General features: G+C 47.2%; 1 protein-coding gene across 5 annotated transcripts; it reads right to left on the bottom strand.

Annotated features, from left to right (window-relative positions):
- Window positions 1-200: 200 nt before the first annotated feature.
- On the bottom strand, window positions 201-17,777 carry ZSCAN20 (zinc finger and SCAN domain containing 20). 5 transcript variants are annotated; one of them, XM_037499106.2, is made up of 9 exons: window positions 17,723-17,735; window positions 15,802-15,916; window positions 11,562-12,076; window positions 10,044-10,218; window positions 9,544-9,620; window positions 9,182-9,266; window positions 7,122-7,805; window positions 5,565-5,990; window positions 201-5,043 (listed from the first exon to the last, which is right to left on the bottom strand). In XM_037499106.2, the coding sequence occupies exons 3-9, from the start codon at window positions 11,970-11,972 to the stop codon at window positions 3,794-3,796; spliced, it is 3,108 nt and encodes a 1,035-aa protein (XP_037355003.1). In that variant the 5' UTR covers window positions 11,973-12,076; window positions 15,802-15,916; window positions 17,723-17,735; the 3' UTR covers window positions 201-3,793. The 5 variants fall into 5 exon arrangements, with proteins under 5 accessions (XP_037355003.1, XP_037355001.1, XP_037355005.1 ...); XM_037499104.2 differs by lacking the exon at window positions 15,802-15,916 and having other exon boundaries at window positions 17,723-17,777; XM_037499108.2 differs by lacking the exon at window positions 15,802-15,916 and having other exon boundaries at window positions 5,565-5,987; window positions 17,723-17,777.
- Window positions 17,778-18,222: the final 445 nt, after the last annotated feature.

Here is an 18,222-nt window from a genome sequence, read left to right as displayed (position 1 = left end):
GGTGGACGTGGGGAACGGAGGAGTCTAGGAGGGCTGTCCGGAAGCCACTGGGCTCCTGAGATCCAGGGTAGGGGTAGGACACCCATCCAGAGATCAGCAGCATCTAGACAGTGGTAAAATGAAAGTGGAATAGAGAGAGGGGATCGAAAGGATGCCTCGCACAGGAGTCTGAATGCAAAATCCCAGGGCAGCCTGGGTAATGTGACTGACACCCACTCTGGACACCACTGCATCACTTCAAAACTCCTGCACCCCAGCCCCCCGAGTTACTCTTCCCTCCAGACTAAATATAATTCTGCAGCCTGAAGGCAGAGAACTCTCCCACGGGGGGTCCCAGATCGGGATGCAGCAGGGAGAACTGAGGATGACACAGGGGTCTTGGCTGCTGCATTTGTCATCATGGGAGACCCCCAGTTGCCTTACCCTCCCAGGTAGGAGGCTCTGGGTGACAATCAGGCTGGGGGAAGCCTGACCATGAGCTCATCTGCTGAGGCGCCCAGCCCTACAAGAAATCTGGGTTTCCGAAGCAGCCTGTGCTCCACCTTTCCCTGCGCCTACCTTTGGGTCATCTGCCTCCTGAGGGGTCTGTGGAATGAGTCCTTCTGGGGAAGGAGGGAGCAAGCAAGGAGACACAGACCCAGGCTAGCAGTCCCTGCCTCAGTTTCCAGGACCAGGCTGAGAAACTGTCCACCCATACTGCAGTCTACTTCCCAAGAGCAGACTCACGTTAACACGTCCAGGGAGTCTGCCACCACTTTGAGTCAGTTTATTTGAGCAACAAGGACCTGCTGGAGGATATCGGGGTGCCCTGGCAAAGTGATGGGTCAGACCCTAACATGGAAGCCCCCTGAAAGAACTTCCCAAGGAAGAGGCAGAAACACAGGGAGGGCAGTTCTCTCTTCTGGCTCACACTACTCTTGCTTTCATGGCTGAACCTAGTTCTGAGGAAGGAAGGATCGGTAAGAAACATCAAAACCATTCACTGAAAACATGAGACGCATCCAAGAGTCCAGGAATGGGGGACACTCAGTGGCGAAGAGACTACCGCCGCACTCTACACGGAGCTCAGCTTGGTTTCCACAATGAAAGTTCCAGAACACCTGGGACGCCATTGAGAACTCAGGTGTCAGCAACGATACAGTGTCCAAAAGATGCCAGATGAGGAGGTGGGTGCAGGGAGTGGTCTAGATCTCCCTGGCGGGGCATCTTCTACATTTTGTGTCTCCAGTTCAGTCCTAGGCCCAATATTTCTGACTAAACACACTCGCTTTCTCATGAGTTTAACTACTGTGCTACACAGATAGCTCTCCAGTCCTAACCTCTCCCCCCACTGCAGGCCCAGACCTGCCTGCTGTATATGGCCACTTGGATGTCCCTTAGACACAAGTTCTAAATGTCCCAACTAAAATGATAACCTGCCCTCCTGCCCCATCTGCATCTCCTCCTTGTGTTCCTGGTTCTGGACGATGACAAGTTCTACCAGTTTGCCCAAGGCTATCTCGGTTTCCTCTAGAATTGTCCTCAATTCTGCTTCCAAAACCTCTCCAATCCATCCCCTCTTTGATGTAACCACTGTTCTACTTCGGATCACCTGGTAACTGGAATATTGCAATAGCGTCCTGAGAGGTCATCATAATGACAGCATATCCAGCTTCCAACCAGTTACTAGATTTCATGTGTGACACGTCAGCCTCAGCCTGGTGTCCAAGCTCCACTCAGACTTGGGTCCTCCAGACCCTGCCCCAGTGTCCATCCAACTCAGCTCCCATCATGCCCCACCTCCCATTTTACACCACACTAGAGCTAAGAAGTTAATGGCTCCCACCCCCACTCAGAATCCAAGCTATTTCACACCACCGTTTCTTCCCCTGGAACTCCCTTCCCCTTTTTGGGGGATCCTTCCTTTTGACTTACGTGGTCCTCTAAAGATCATCTTATTATTGCAGTTACTGATAGCTGCTAGTTCCATTCCAATACTCATGCAAAACCCTGCCCCTCAGCAAAAATGTGAGCGGGGAGAGGTAAACTGGGAAGTAGTAAAAAGCAGTGATCCCAGGTGAGCTGGTTCTTGGGAAACAGAGGGGGTTGAGAGATCTCATTTGTCGGCAGTGCAAATCTTTCTACTGTGAATACAGAGCGCCACTCTAAAAGGTTCGCATGCACCTATCATCTGATAGGTACTTCCCAAGTCCATGCAGTAACCAGAATATGAATGGCATCCCAATGTCATGGGTGGATTTTCATTGAAAATCCAGTGGAAATCAGAGTTCTTGATAAGCATTTTTAAACCTTCCAAAAAGAAACTCTGGAGGCCAAAAATGCTGCAAATTAGAAAACCATCCAGTGTTGTGAGCCTTTCTGATTTAGCCCCTCTAGGTGGGAGGTGGGTCTTAATGGCAACATTTAGAATATACTGAGACCAGATGGTCCAGGATAAAACTGTGCCATAAATCTGGAATGCGGATGAGTCCAGGCCATGCCAAGGTATCACACACAGCACTCCTGAGCGTTGGTGTGAGGATCAGGAATAAAGCAGCTGCCATGTCAAGAGGGGAAGGGCCAAAGAGGCCAAACCACATGGATGAGTAAACACTGGCAAGGAAGTCCAGGTCTTCAAAGTTTAACCTATGATTCAGCCCAATCTAACCGGAAGCAGGACTGACTCCTGAGAAAAGGGAAATCCTTAAACTCCAGTTCCTCAGCCAGAGCAGTATCTCATTGAAAGAAAACATCATTTTAGCTACATATTTTTCCCAGTCTCTACTGACCTACATCTCTCACCCACATTAATGTGAAGATGAAAATCCTCATCAAATACTTTGATAATGGCTTAGTCTTGCTCAAAGCACATTCCAATTGTGAACATCCCAAGAGCTTTAATCTTCAGGGATTCCCAATTTCCATATTTGTTTAAAAAGAATTCACAAAGGAATTTTAACAGCAAAAGTGATCTACAAAGTGCTTTGAGATCCCAGCACCTGAGTTGCCTGCCCTAATGTAAGTGGGAGCCTAAGTGTAGCCTCAGATTCTGGAGACAAACACATCTGGTAGACAAGCAACTCTGCCATTTTCAGAGCAAGCAAGTTACGTAACTTTGCATAACTTAGTTTTCTTCTCTGGGAAATGGGGAGAATATGATCTACTTCCTAGAGCTGTTGTGAGGATTAAATGAGATGATGTATACAAAGTACTCAGCACAGAGCCTGCTAACGAGCAAATGTTCAATAAACACTGGTTATTTTGTTATTAGTAATGATTTAGTAATGACATCACTGTTGTTTCTACCCTTTGCTGAGTATAGGCCAGATTCTCAATTATGCCCTACTCTCAGCAGTCTCGAAGTTTCCTTGTGACGATACATTCCAACTGAAAACTGCCATATACAAGTATCTCTGACGTATGTTGATGGGTATGAGTACATGTGGACAGTGTAAAGGCACAGCAAGGGTTGGGATCACTGCTTGGGGACACCAATTTATCTCTAACCCCCTAAATTACCAGTTTGGCACCAACACTGACACAGCTCTTACATGACACCATATGTAAGGCCAGCCTGAGGATAGTGTTTGAGTTCTTTATAGGAGAAAAACAATCACACTGTGAAGTGCCTTTAAATCTGGATCCTTAGCATTTATAATTCACTTCCAAATTACCTGGATTATGTCAAGATAACTTCCCTGGGAATATACTAAGCTTAAAAATTAGGAAAGTTCCTTTCTAAATATTTTATGATGACATTGTTTGGGAGATTTAAATATATATGTTTCTCTTTTGCTGTGGGAGTAAGTGTCTCCTATGATGCTTTCCCTCCTGCATGGGTTCTCCGGTGGGCACTGAAGTGGGAGCTGTTATTGAAGTCTTTTCCACACTCCATGCACTTGTAAGGTTTCTCCCCAGTGTGGATTCTCTGATGAATTATAAGACTGGAACTCTGGTTAAAACATTTCCCACATTCTCTGCACTTATAAGGCTTCTCTCCTGTATGAATCCTCTGGTGAGTAATGAGGTTTGAACGGTCACGAAAGAATTTTCCACACTCAAGGCATTTGTAGGGCTTCTCTCCTGTGTGCACTCTCTGATGAGTGATGAGTTTAGAGCGCTCACTGAAGCATTTCCCACAGTCCACACACTTATATGGCTTTTCCCCAGTGTGGGTTCGCTGGTGGTTGGCCAGCGTGGAGCTCTTACTGAAGCTTTTCCCACATTCAGCACATTCATATGGTTTCTCTCCTGTGTGGATTCTTTGGTGACTAATGAGGGCAGAGCTCTTAGAGAATGTTCTTCCACATTCAGAACACTGATAGAGCTTTTCCCCTGAGTTGGTGCTGTGTGGTCTAGGAGAATTCAAGTTCTTACTGGCATTTTGAGGTTGTCTAGATGTCTCCTCAGCCAAATTCCTCCAGTGAGTACTAGTGGGTAAATTTTGTCCCAAGTTATCCCTGGGCTCAATACAGTGATCAGGATTTCCTGCCAAGTGGATTCTCTGATGTTTTAGAAGGTTTGAGCTCTGATTGAAGCTTTTCCAACATTCACCACATTTATAGGGCTTTTCCCCTGTGTGGATTCTCTGGTGGGTAACAAGATTAGAGTGGTCACTAAAGCTTTTCCCACATTCGAGGCATTTGTAGGGCTTTTCTCCAGTGTGGATTCTCTGATGAGTATTGAGGTTGGAGCGGTCACTAAAGCTTTTCCCACATTCAATGCATTTGTAGGGCTTCTCACCTGTGTGTATCCGCTGGTGGGCAATAAAGTGGGAACTCCGAGTGAAGGTTTTCACACAGGTGTCACACTTGTAGGGTTTCTCTGCAAGGTACAGGCCTTGATGATCAATAAGTTTTTCTAAGTCCTCTTCAGAAGAATACTCTTCCCACTGCTCCTGTGATGGATTTCCCCACTGTCCTTCACTTTCATTTTCACTATCTTCCTCCCATTCATGAGGGTGGCAAACATCCTCTGTGGCACATTTTGACAAGGCTCCAGGCAAATCCTCAAAAATGTCCTGCTCTGAAATCTGGTCTTCATCCTCATGCCTCATTCCAAAACCTGAAAGAATAAATGGAAACGCAGTTTTTGTTTATTCACCAGTTAGCATCTATTTATATATCTGTATCTTGTGTCTTGTGAATTGGGCTAAAATGTGTCTCATATCTTACACCTCACATCTACACATGTGACTAACATGAAACAAATCAAGTGTTGGCGCATACATGCATTTCTGATCTACAAAACTGAGAACAGCATGGGACAGGGCAACCCCACCAACACCACCACCACGGTGGTCATAAACTCCAAGCCTAACAGCCTGCTAGTCCACTCCGCTACTCCACTTTCTCCTTATAATACATTCATTATCATGTGAGACTGAATAAACTCTATAACTGCCCAAATAAACCCCAGTAAAATCTGCACCTGACTGTCTCATTTGGGGGATCACATTAAGTTAGAGAATATATAATGTGAACACAAATCCTTTCCCTCTTTAATTCAGAGACAAGATAATGAGCCTGGCTTCCTCAGTCTATGGGCTTGTGGACTTTGTAGACATGTAATTACTGCGGACTTACCAGTGTCTGGAGTTTTAGGACATGGGGTTGGCAGTTTGATTGCATCTTCATCTGCCATCTCATCCCAGACCTCCTGGTCATCAGTCTTGCTGCTCTGCCCAGATCTAGGGAGCCCCGTTGACTCCCTGAGGGGTCCCATGGCTCTAACGGCTGTCCGAGCCCTCATCAACGAGTCCAGCTCCTCATAGAAGGGGCATGTCCCTGGTGGGTGGCTGCTCTTGGCTTTCCGGTAGCTTCGAAGGAGGTTTTTGAATCTGTAGCGACACTGTTCCAGTGTCCGTAGGAAGCCCTGTGCACACAAACGCTCTGCAATGGCACGGTATACCTGGCTATTCTGGTGGCAGGTGCGCAGCTTTTCAGAGAATGGAGACTCACTGAGAATGGTCAGAAAAGCCTTGGTCTCCTCGTAGCCCCAGTGCACACCTGCTGTCAGGAGTGAAGATTTCAGAATTGTGAGACTTAATACATCGCCTAGGTCATCAGGGATCAGTCACCTTCCCTGCTAAACGCCTAGAACATAGGCACCTCAGAAACTTTCAGCATGTCTGAAGCACCAGCAAGTAATATTCCCTTGCTTCTTGGGGCTATACAGAACTTCCCACCATCACCCTTCCTACCCCCCACTTCTAAGAGATTCCATTAACACTTGGCAGAAGTGAGAGAACTTAGAACATAGTATGCCCGGTGACCCCCGCTCTCTGTGCACACAACCGCTAGCCGGTTGAAGGAAAGACCTGTAACTCGAATCCGAGATATTTCCTATATCTTGGGAATTCAATAAAAGATTCAATAAACATCTTCTATTTATGAATTTTCCTGTTAACAAATACAGAAACTGAGGATCCCTAAATATTAAAGATACACACGGACTTCAGATAATCTTGCAATAGAGCCCTTCTGAGGTTGCCCTTTCCTCTTCTGTGGAACAATGAAAAGGAAAGGGTCTATTCTCAGTTCCTCTGCAGGTAAATGATGTATTCAGGCAGGCCACCTTGTAGAGAACAAACCACGTAGAACTGGAGGTGGGAGCCCGGGGCTCTGACCCTGACTCCGCTCCTGCCTCACTGTGTATGTTTAGCCGAGACACATTCTCTCTCGAGCTTTAGTGTTTCTACTTTTACAATAACTAGGTGTTCACAATGACTTGATTATTCAAACATTTCGTGATTTCTGCTATATCTGTTTAATATTTCACGCAATATCTTTATCTAAAATAACAATCTGTGGAGTCATGGGTTAATGTGCTCAGACATTATATGTAGAAGTTTACTCCTGTAATACCTAGGATTGACTCCATATTACCATATTGCTTTAGGAAATAATGCTTTAAGATCCGTCGTGCTTTTAAAGGGGCTTGCTTCCATAACTAAGAAAATTTGTACAAGGAGAACTGGTCATCAGGGAAGAGTATAGGTGTCACCGATGCCCTAAGGAACTTAGCACCTTGCTCCAGCAGTGTCAGTCCAGACTTGCAGTCGCTGCCCTGAACTCGGGGAGCAGAGGTCTGACTGGAAGGAGGGATAGAATCTAGATCCTGTTAAACCCCCAAGTTCTTACCAATACGACTGTGGAACAGAGTTGGGCCTCCTGGAATGCTGGGCCCCTGGACAGACTCATCAGCGGTGAGCACATCACCATTACAGTCTTCTGCTGCTTCCTCAGGTTCCCAGCCCCCTTCCTCCTGTTCGTCCATCTCTGCATCACTGTCCCCCAGCCTGGGGACTGCCACCACCTCTCCTGGTGCATCTGTGGCTCTTATGGCTGTCCGGGCCCTCACCAGGGCCTCCAGCTCCTCGTAGAAGGGGCACGTCCCTGGTGGGTGGCTGCTCTTGGCTTTCCGGTAATTCCTTAGGAGGTTTTTGACCCTGTAGCGACACTGCTCCAGTGTCCGCAGGAAGCCCCGGGCCCTCAGTCGTTCTGCGATAGCACGGTATACTTGGCGGTTCTGGTGACAAGTCCGGAGTTTTTCAGAGAAAGGAGACTCACTCAAGATTGCCAGGAAAGTCTTGGTCTCCTCGTAGCCCCAGTGCACACCTGACACCTTCATGTCCTCCACGTCCCATTGGTATTGTTCTTCCCAGGCCCTTGAGTCCCTCCAGGCCAAAGCCTGAGCTGCTTTTGTTTGCTCATTATCTAGGTTATAATCTGCAGTGCTCCTTTTTCCAGAATGTGTAAGACTCGGATCCCAAAATTCTGATCCTTGCTCTCCTTGGCAAATATTTGATTTTGAAACTGCAATTCCTATATAAAAGAAGAAAAGAAATGACTAAGTAGAAATGGCCTGTTAAGCAGTGTTCAGAACACTATTATTCAGAACACATTATTTCCCTGTGAGAGGCTGAGAAATTCCCATACCGATCCCTTAAAAGGTCACAAGTGTCAGGGAGCCATAACTAGAGGTACAGGATTGCTTCACTAGAAATGTAAAGTGACCTGTCTGCTTTGTTCATTGGCTTTCTTTTTATTTTGAAATAGATCATACAAAGGACTGACTGTAACTGGCCCCTACATGGGTAGGTGATCTAGTGTGCACATGCATTTGTACGTGCACATGTGTGCAATCTCTCTTGCTGGGAAATTTGTGATCTCAACTGCCACTGGCATCTATCTTTTAATTATGATACAAATAGCTTTAATACAAAGTTAATACAGAGGACAGCAGAGCAGAAAGTACTTAGGTCTATTTTGACGACGCTGAGTCAATTTTTACTGTGGCTGAAATATGCAAATATGCCCTCCTCTGAACTTCCAATAATGTGCAAAAATTAATTTCATTATTTTCAAGTATAGCTAGCTGTGTTTAAAGAACTGTTGTCCCAACAACTGCCAGCCCTAACAAAATAGGAAGTCTTGAATTAAAATAAACATTTGAAGAAAACTAGATGAAAAAGAGTTTACAGCTAAAAGAAGCTTAAGGATAATCTAGTCAAGACGCTTAAGGATAATCTAGTTCAGCATTTCCCAAAGTTTGTTCCTTTGGTCATTGTGTTCCCCAGGTAGCATGTGTAAAAAAGGGGTTATGCTGTCAAGTAAGAAGCCAACAAGCTTCCAGCACCTCACCTCACTGACATGAGTCAGACCTAACATTGTCTCTCCTACCTTATCCCACTCACGTGCCTAAGTCCCCGCCTGCTGACACCAGGTTCCATGGGGAAATATTTCATTCTTATTCGACACCCCGTGTAGACACGCCTACAGAGAAAGGCGTCAGGGCTGACGACATTGGGCTCAGGTGTTCTGAGCCTTGGATGTTTATTTCTCATGGTGGTTTAGTCCACCCGTCTCATGGGCTTAGAGCGCTGGAGTCTGCCTGAGAGATGGATCCTATTTGATGCTGCAAAGATTGGATTCTGAGACAGGTTAGCCCAGGACCGTGTGAGGGGACTAAAGAGAGAGGGCAGGTTCTTGGACGTCATCCTGTCAGCCTCTACCCAGGCAGACTCCACTCCTCACCCCCAGCCCTCCCACCACAGTATACGCACGAAGAGCCTATCTTCTTCCCATCTGAAATTGCACGGACTTCGCAGAGCCATGAGTCTTAAAGAAGTGATGACTGCTCTTTGGGAACAGACTGCAGCAGAAACCTCACACATCTTCAGAGGGCATCACTTCCTTACCCAAGGATACTCCATTTCCACAGTGGTCTCCCTGAGGGCCTTGGCGGAACACCTTCTCTGCACGTGTGCCATGGCCGAGGGCTTCCTGCAGGATGTACAAGAGAAGGACCTCAGATGTCTCTGATCCTTAAAAACAGCCTGGAAACCTTACCAGGCCCAGGAAAGAGAATGAGAACACGGAACACCAGGGACGAGGCCAGCATAATAAGGAACACATGACCAGGGAGAGGCCCCAGAGAGCCAGAGGCTCACACCCCACCCCTTTCGCCTTTCGGCTGAGAGCAGACCACAGTGACGATGAGTGTGGGGACATGAGCACAGGAATAGTGGGGACAGCAAAGGAAGCACAAACAGCAGCTTACCTGGGACTCAGCTGTCACCTCCCAATCTTCAGTGCTCCCCATGTTTGGGAGAGTAGAGACTTGAGGAGAGAGAACAGCTAAAAAGAAGAAAAGTCTCTGAATCCCAAGTTCTGGGTACAAAGTCATCCCTCTGTCAGCTTCAGCTCTGCAAAAGTCATGCTTAGATCAAAGTGAGACTCTCCCTGTAGTCAATGCAGAGTTCCCCTTTTATGTTCTTTCTAGAGCATCTAGCTTCTAGTTGCCCTGCGTACCGTGCCATGTGTGTGAGGTGCCACTCTGAACTCTTCGAATCACCGCACACCCCAGCTCCAGTCTGAACCTGCTGCATGACTCAGCTCATGCAGCCTGCCCACCCATGCTTACCGCCTTGCTTCCCGTGTGCCATCAGACACTGTTCTGTCCTGTAGCCTTAAATTCTGCACCTCCCTTCTCCCTGTGTGCCCTTCCTTACCCTACTCCTGACCGCTCTCCCCTGCGGTTCCCCGAGTCTGGGCACTCACCGCTCTCTTTCAAGGGCTGTGGCACCAACTTGGTGTCTAGACGCTTAGGAAGGTCAGGGCACAGGTTCTTCACCCGCTGCATCTGGGACTGTCCCTGTGCTGGGTGTGGCTGGAGGCTCTGAGATTCCTGCACGACTTCCAAGGACCTGGTCTCTTCCGCACATAATTCCAGTTCCTATGCACAGATGGCCAAAGTCCCCAATCACCAATTCAGGTACAGAAAATTGTCATTTACAAGGGATATGTTCTCAAACCTACAATTTCCCCCAACAAAATGGGATTACGTATATGAGCATAAGAATCACTGGCAATGTGTAACAAGTGGAAGAAATTGGGCCGTGTTCAGATGAAGGTTCTGGGGGGCTGATTGAGTCCACAGCAGTGAAAGGGCTTGTTCTATATATACCAGCGTCGAAGCAGGATTCCAAGTTTGTGTTATCCCAAAATTGCAAATCATGTCATAGGCAAATTGCTGGAACTGTGACTGTTAAATATGCAACACCTTCACTTTCCTATCTCAGCTCTCTCACTTAGCTACACAGTTACTTACCTCTCTAAGGTTTTTTCGCTCTTGAAAAATAGTGATAAGAATGCTAACTTAGGCGCGCAGACCTCTCCTGCCGCCCGCTGCTCCCCTCAGCAGTGTACTTTGGTCCTTCTGCCTGCTCTGCTCCCCGCTCTGGCTCTGGTGAATTCTCTCACCCTCCTGCGCTTCTGACTGTACCCGGTGCTTGTATAAATAAATAAATAAATAAATCTTTAAAAAAAAATCATTAAAAAAAATACTATAAAAAAAAAAAGAATGCTAACTTACAGGGTTGCTGGACTGATGAGATGAACTATAAGTATAAAAAGTTTAGAACAGTGTCTGACACAGTGAGTGCTCAGGAAATCTCAGCTAAAATCCCATTTGGGACTCACGACTCAGGTATTTTAACTCCCATGAGACACTGTGCTGTGTAGTAGAACCTGGAACCTAAGAACCTGGGCTCAGGTTCTGGTTCACACTGAGTTTTGTGACCACCTGACTTTTTGAACCTTAATCTATAAATAGGGAACCATAATGCTAGTTCTGCCTACCTTCATTATTGCTGTAAGCGTCCTAAGAGATCATGTAAGTAAAAAGATTAATACTGATTAGCTGTGCTGTGGATATGGTACTGGGTTGTAATTTAAGAGCAGGGGTTATGAATTCTGGTTTTAGGGTCAGACTGCTGAAATGCAAATTCTTGCTCTACCATCTAGTAGCTGTGTGATATTGAGTCAATCATCTACCTTTTTTCTCTGCCTCAATTTCCTCATTGGTAAAATTAAAATAACAGTATCTCATGAAATTGTTAACAGGACTAAATTAATTAACACATGGAAAGCACTTAAGGTGCTTGGTACATATGAGCATTCAATAAATGTCAATTGCTTAATAATAATGGTTATTATATTAATTTAGCAATTATAAACCTAGTCACAGCCGCCTGCCTTGCCCAACCCACTCCTTAGAGAACAGACTATTTGCCTCACCTGTTGTCCTGCAGCCTGGACCTCTCGGTGCCAGTCCTCCACCAGGCCCACTGCCTCCTCGCCACTCTCAGGGTGATGTGCCTGCACCCAGGTCCGGACCTCCCTGGGTAAGATGGTCAGGAACTGCTCCAGCACCAGCAGCTCTAGGATCTGCTCTTTGAGGTGGATTTCCGGCCTGAGCCAGCGACAGCAGAGCACCCAGAGCTGGCTGAAGGCCTCGTGGGGTCCAGCTGCATCCCTGTACTGGAACTGCCTGAAGCGCTGGCGGGAGGCCTCAGGGCCAGGGTCACGGTCCTTCTCCTGGAGCTTGGCTTCCGTTCTCCATGAATCTTCCTCCATTTTCACAATCAGGAGTTCTTCAGGCTCAGATGGAGAAGAAGCCTGGATCTGGGATTCCAGGGCAACAGCCATGCTCTATCCTGGAGACCTCGCTTCAGCTAGGCTGCTTCAGCCAATGTCTTCCTGCATCTACAGTGTCTTTCCAGGGGCTCCTAGGAGAAATGCTCCCCACGTCTCTAAAGGCAAAAAGAAAAAGGAAAGAGTGAGTGAAGAGGACCAAGATGCCTCATGGCATGGGGGTGCTAAGAGGCCCCTTTCTGATAGCAGGAAGTCAGACCACAATCTGGCACCAGGACCAGCAGCCAGTACACTTTGGAGGAAGACAGCACTCTGTTAAATCCTCCAGGACACGCTAAGCATCAAGGCCTCCATAATCTGGTCCCAATGCAGCTTTCCTTCCTTCTACACGTGTCCATTGTGAGAGCTTATTTTGACTTGGGTTCTGAATGTCATCCCCTGCATAAGGCCTTCATGGGCCTTAAAGTTTCAGCATTCCTCTGAGGATGCTCTCCTTGCAAAATCCCTCTCTCACTCTGTACTGCCCCTTGGTCATTCTCACCATACGGCATTTTCATCATCTCTAAATTGACTCCCAAACTCCAGCCAGGAACTATCTCCAAACCTCCAGACTCCCAAAACCGATCACCCATAGGATATTTCCACTTGGCAGTGTCTACAACATCTCCAACTCAGTGAATCAGAAACCAAATTCACCATTTTTTTCTTGCAATCCTGTCCCCCTTCTGGATCTCTCCATGCAGCAAAGGTACCACCTTCCATCAAGTTGCCCACACCAGAAGCCTGGTCATTTTTCTCTAAGACCATCCCCCCACATCCAGTGCATCTCCAAGTGGTGTCCTAAGTATTACATGCCCAAGGCCACTACCTCAATCCAGAGATCATCATGCTTTTCCACTTGACCTGTTCCTCAGCTCACACCTCTGCCACCACTCCCCTCACCGCATCCCTCATTCACTCTCCACACAACCAGGCTAGACCCAACTCTGACCATACAGCTTCCCTGCGGAATAACACACAAACCTGCCCACGTCTCCAACCTCATCTCTTTGCCATGCTCCCACTAGTCAGGGTGTCCTGGGGGTGCAGCTTACAGCTCCTTCATCTCCTGCTCTGCACCCCGCCACATGCTGTGGTTGCCTCCCTTTCTTCAGCTAGCTAGGTCTCAGCTTAAATTATTTCCTCCAAGAGGTTCTCCCTGTACCCTGAAACAAGATTCGGTCCTCAGTCACAAGCTGCCATGGCATAGCCCTGATCTCACTTCACTGTAATTATCTTACCCACTAAGCTTCCCAAGGGCCCTAACACAGTGCTCAGCACACAGAGAAAGCACTCAATAAACAATGAAATAATGATCAACTAATGATGGTGAAGTGTCATGAAGCAAGGATTATAATTAATCCCTTTCTGTGCACACTAGATAAAAAGAATAAATGACCTTCTTGCTTGTACCAGGAGGAATTCTTTTCTCGTATTCATCGCCATGCCAGTGACACTTGCCACTTTCTACATTGTATTAGCGGGCATGTGTGTGTGCGTGTGTGTTTATTCCTCCTCCAGTCTCGCACCCCCACCCCCACAGTAGGCACAGTACCCTAAACACAGGAGGCTCTCAGTAAATGCTCCTGGAGTGGACGGCTGGGGCTGCTGCTTTTATACAATGAAGACCCTGACGACACGCACGCAGGGCTATCTGAAAAAATGAGCTCTTTGTCATTCCCAGCGAATCTAGATGACATAAAAAATGCCGACTCAAAGGAAGCTATTAGCTGCTTCCAAGTGGGAATGACACAGCTGAATTGAGAAGGTGGTATTTTGCATTTTAGGTCATCTGATTGAACTGTCTGGAAATAAAGCAAGGGGGGGAGAAAATACAAGCTCATCCCAAACACCTTCATATAGTGAGGGGGAGGCCAACAACACAACTCATGGCCACCTGGCAGCTTACGGCTCATCCTTCAGCTTCCAAGCCACTGTCTTCTCATCAGATGACCAAGAATCACCTCCCCCAGATCCTGTGTTCCCAAAGCAGTCAGCACATAGCTCCAATATATTGATAAGTGTTATCCTATATGATTACAATGACCTGCTCTTAAATCTGCCAGCCCTATTCAATTATATTATGAGGGCCAGTATTGGATCTTACTGATTTCTGATTCCAGTGCCCAATCCAGTGTCAGACAAATAGCAGGGGCACTGGAAATTTTGTTGCCTGACATTAAAATGATAAATCTAATATATATAAAAGCTAATGGGCTATAGAGGGCCCATAATTTATGTTAAGCTAATTAACCATTTGTGAAATTTCCTTTTTAACCAGTCTTAATCATGCACTAGTCCAAACACATTTGTGTCCCTCTCTTACAAGAGGACTGAGTCACAGACATCTGCAGAGCCCTCTGTGCTCCCTGCATCGCACTGGAAGCTAGAGCCCTGGCAGTAGCCAGTAACAGACTCTACTGTCATCAAAGTTACAATCCAGTGAGCGAGACCTTCAATAAGCAAGCCGTGAAGTCCGAGCTCCTGCACAGAGAGAACACTACAACAAAATAAACAATAACAGGCCCCCTCAGCCCAAAGTCTTAGATAATAGCTATTTTCTTCTGAGAAGACTTGAAAGTCGCAAAAGTTAGTTTCAAATAGAAATCTGAAAGAAGAGCTCTTTCTACTACTCTCTAAGCAGACATGAATAGCAGCCTGTCCACAGAGGGAGGTCAACACAGTCAGCCAGCAGCAAAGCTGACAGGGGAAGTGGACAAGGGCATTCCTCAGCGTGGAGACCACCAGGAGTACTAGGGCCTCACTAGCAACAGCAGCCTCAAAGAGCACCCACTTACTGCATGTCCATAAGGTGCCAGGCCTGGGGCTAAGTGCCCCACATTCATAATCCCACTAAATCCTCCAGGCAAGCAGAATCATTAGCCTTGAGCTGCATTACATGGAACTGTTACCTACACACGTCACACTACATACAAACACTTGAAAGAGCAAGAAAGGACATAATTCGGACAATGCAGCCAGTTCGGTTCACTACGTCTCTATCCAGAGTGAGCATGTGGTATGAAACCCATGACTCTGTAGGTCCCTGAGATAGCCCGAGTTCACTGAATACCTTTCCTTCAGCGTGGTCCCTAAACACCAGCCAACTCTTTTATCTAACATTCAACTAAAAATAAACATGGCTGTGCAGGTAGCTTATTGAAAGACAGCATGTTGGTTTCTGAAATGGCTCCCTGCCAAAGCATTTTCAAGCTGTGATTTTTGGCAAAGGTGATTTTCACCTTCTGTGCTGACTTTAGAATATAATTATCCTATAAGGTATGATTCCACTACATCAATTTGCATATAAGGAACTGAGTTTCTATTAAGATTTACTTAAGACTGCATAGCTAGGGAGTGGTAGAGTTGGGAGCTAAGCCCAGATTCATTTTCTCCAGTCATTTTTCTTTACCACACAATAGCCTACTGTAGGTCTGCCAGTCATCCAGACTCCTGAGAAGGTCTGCAGAGTAGAATGAGCAAGTCATGGTTCTAGTTCCACTCCTACCATTGACCAGCTGCATGGCTTGAAATGTACTATAGCCTCTGCAGCAGCTATCGAGGCTGCAGCTTACAGCCTGACCCTCTTCAGCAGTTGCCCCAGGCCCCCAGTTAGTATGATGAGTAGAGCAAGGAGACAGGGAGACCAGAATCAGTGGCCACAAATTTCAGTGTGTCTAGGGGCCAAGAATGGAAATGAGTAAATGACTGGAGTGGGGTCACAACTACCTACAGGGGAAGGGGACAGTGGCCCAGTGTTCCAAGGTCTTCCAAATTTTCCAAGAGAACCTTGGAATTCTAGATTTTTCAGTGTTGGCAACCAACTCTAAATTGTTTCAAATACCATGAGGATAAAATAGAGCATGCTGGTAGGCTTCATTCAGCAGGCACAGGCTGTCTGACGCTTTGCCATGTTTTAGCCAAATGATGTCACCGGTCTCTTCCAATACTCAGAAGACCTAGAAAGGGTACAGCCATCCCTAAGTAGTGAGGAATAGGTGTTAACTGTCAAAACTAGCATCCCTTCACACACACAGAGAAGCCAAGGGATGTCCTGGCTCCTGGGGCAGTGAGTGTGGATATGAACATGAGAAGCCAGCCCAGCCAATAGGGATGGGGGAAACAGACATCTGCTCCAGGCCCATGGGAAAGGTCAAGACTGGTCTATGATCTACAAGGGGAATGAAACTGGGAGTTCCCAAAGGCTGTCAAGCTCATTTGGCTGATAGTTCAAGTCACTCCTTAAAGCAGCCTGACCTCACACTTAAGGTTTAAACAGGGACAGAAAATGAGTTTCATTTAAGCATCAACTTCAGTCAACTGTGCTAAGAATCCCATGTGAATATCAGTTATGACCAATTACCTATGACTGCCAGGTACAGGAAGGGGAAGTGGCAGCACTTCTATGTATTTGCCACCCTATTTGAAACTCTCACAAGTGTTGAATTAGCTTCCAGCAAAGACAGGCTTGCTGGCTGGAGAAGACTAAAGAAGACTAAATTCCCTGGAAGTGGCCGTCTTAAAGCCTGGTATGGCAAAGTCCACCCTAGATGGTCTCTATTCACACTTCTTCAAGTAACTTACTGATTTACATCAAGTATTGACTATTCTGGGTTGGACAAAAGGTGACTCAGAAACTGTTCCTTTTCTGGAACTGTTTAGTGAAAGAAAAAAATCACAATAAGTATGATGAAATGTGGCAAATACAATTAAAAAAGGTTGCTGGGAGTGGGAGGGGGGGTGACTTCTTCTGTTTAAGGGAATTAGACATGTGACATTTGAGTTGATTTTTGAAGGAGAGTTTCCCTTGGCAGAGAAGGGGGGAGGTGTTCTAAGCAGAAAGCACAGTATATATAATGGTAGAAAAACAGCCTCCCCAGGAAATGGGGAAAACCTTGACAATCTAGGAGTGTTGGATACAAGAAGATTAGGATGCAAAGGGAGCTCATGAAGGGTTTCGAATGTCAGGCTACAGTGTTTGGACTTAATTCTACAGGCAGTGGGAGCCAAGGAAGGTTTTGAAGCAGAAGGCATAACCAGATTTGTGGGTTAAATAGATCCCACTAGCTACAATGTATCTGCCCAGTCTACTGGCGTCAAAAGGTGGAGGCTTCTGCAAAAATCCTGACAAGGAAGGAACAGATTCCAGACACATTAATGAAAGAAAGATTTGAAGATCCCTTTAAATGGAAAAATTCAAGAGGAATCCAAGGGCGCCTGGGTAAAGTGGATGATGGGGGCATTTACTTCCATCATAAGGAAAGACACGCAGGCTGGGAGCAGAACACAATAGCCAGTCCGGCCCACCGGGATCCAGAGATCACGACCATTAGGGAAAGTGAAAGGGATTATCAAATCAGATTATGTTTGTTCCAGGTGGGCAGGTAGAGGCTGAATTGCCATTTTTAAGGTCGGGCTTCAAGCGCAGGCCCTCACAGCTTCACTTCTTGCTACAGCCCCAAGCCCTCTCTCCTTCCCTCTGTGGTCCCCAGAGCCTTCTAAGACTGGGCTCCTCACCTGCACACCTTTCTGAGACCCTCCTGACTCCCAGGGCCCTCTGTCTCCCTCCTCATGCCCGACCTCTCTCTGACTCTTCCATCTCCGAACGCTTCATCCTCTGATCGCCCCTCAACCCCGGCCCCAACGTTAAAGCTTCTTCCTTCCCTCCCTCTCATCTCCCCCGGCCCCCTGTGGCACCACCACCTCCTAAGCCTCCAGCCCAGAGGCTGAGTCTCAACTGCCCCCGCCCCGCCACCCGGACTCACCCACCGAGACACCCACTTCACAACAGGGCGGAAGTGCTCCGGGGTTCGCGCAGGGAATGCTGGGACGCGGAGTCCCAACGGCGCCACCCTGGGAATGGAATGTCTGAGACTACTACTCCCAGAAGGAATCGCGCGAGCGCCGGTGGGCGGACCCTCGTGCTGGCGCGAGCCAATAGATGCGTTGTTCTCTCTTGGGCTCGGACACCAGAACGAATCGGAATAGGTTCTCGGCACGGGGGCGGGGCCTGCTGTGAATCCCATCCCTTCCACAGACTCCCGGATCACAGCTCCTTCCAGGGGGCGGGCCCTCAAGCCGAGGGGGCGGGGCCTGCTGACGGCGGTGGGAAACCATTGATCCCGGTCAGAGCGAGGCAGAAACAATAAGAAATAAGGGAGACGGTGACTAGAGGCCAGCAGACTGGTGGGCTAGAGAGAGTTGGATAATTGTAGGTTCAATTTCTAGCTCATAACTGAGCTGCGTGTCTTTAAATGAAATGTGA

This window comes from Talpa occidentalis, unplaced genomic scaffold, assembly GCF_014898055.3.
Source record: "Talpa occidentalis isolate TD23 unplaced genomic scaffold, MPIMG_talOcc4v2.1 talOcc4.9, whole genome shotgun sequence".
In the NCBI taxonomy this organism is placed as follows: Eukaryota; Metazoa; Chordata; class Mammalia; order Eulipotyphla; family Talpidae; genus Talpa; species Talpa occidentalis.
This window is presented reverse-complemented; position numbering and strand designations above follow the sequence as displayed.

Bases quoted from the DNA above. Each gene is read 5' to 3' on its own strand.
- ZSCAN20 (XM_037499104.2), bottom strand. From the start codon at position 11,972: ATGGCTGTTGCCCTGGAATCCCAGATCCAGGCTTCTTCTCCATCTGAG. The intron at 5,991-7,121 runs GTAAGAACTTGG...CACTCCTGACAG, and splicing joins TCTGTTCCACAGTCGTATTG to CAGGTGTGCACTGGGGCTAC. The intron at 5,044-5,564 runs GTAAGTCCGCAG...TTATTCTTTCAG, and splicing joins TCCTAAAACTCCAGACACTG to GTTTTGGAATGAGGCATGAG.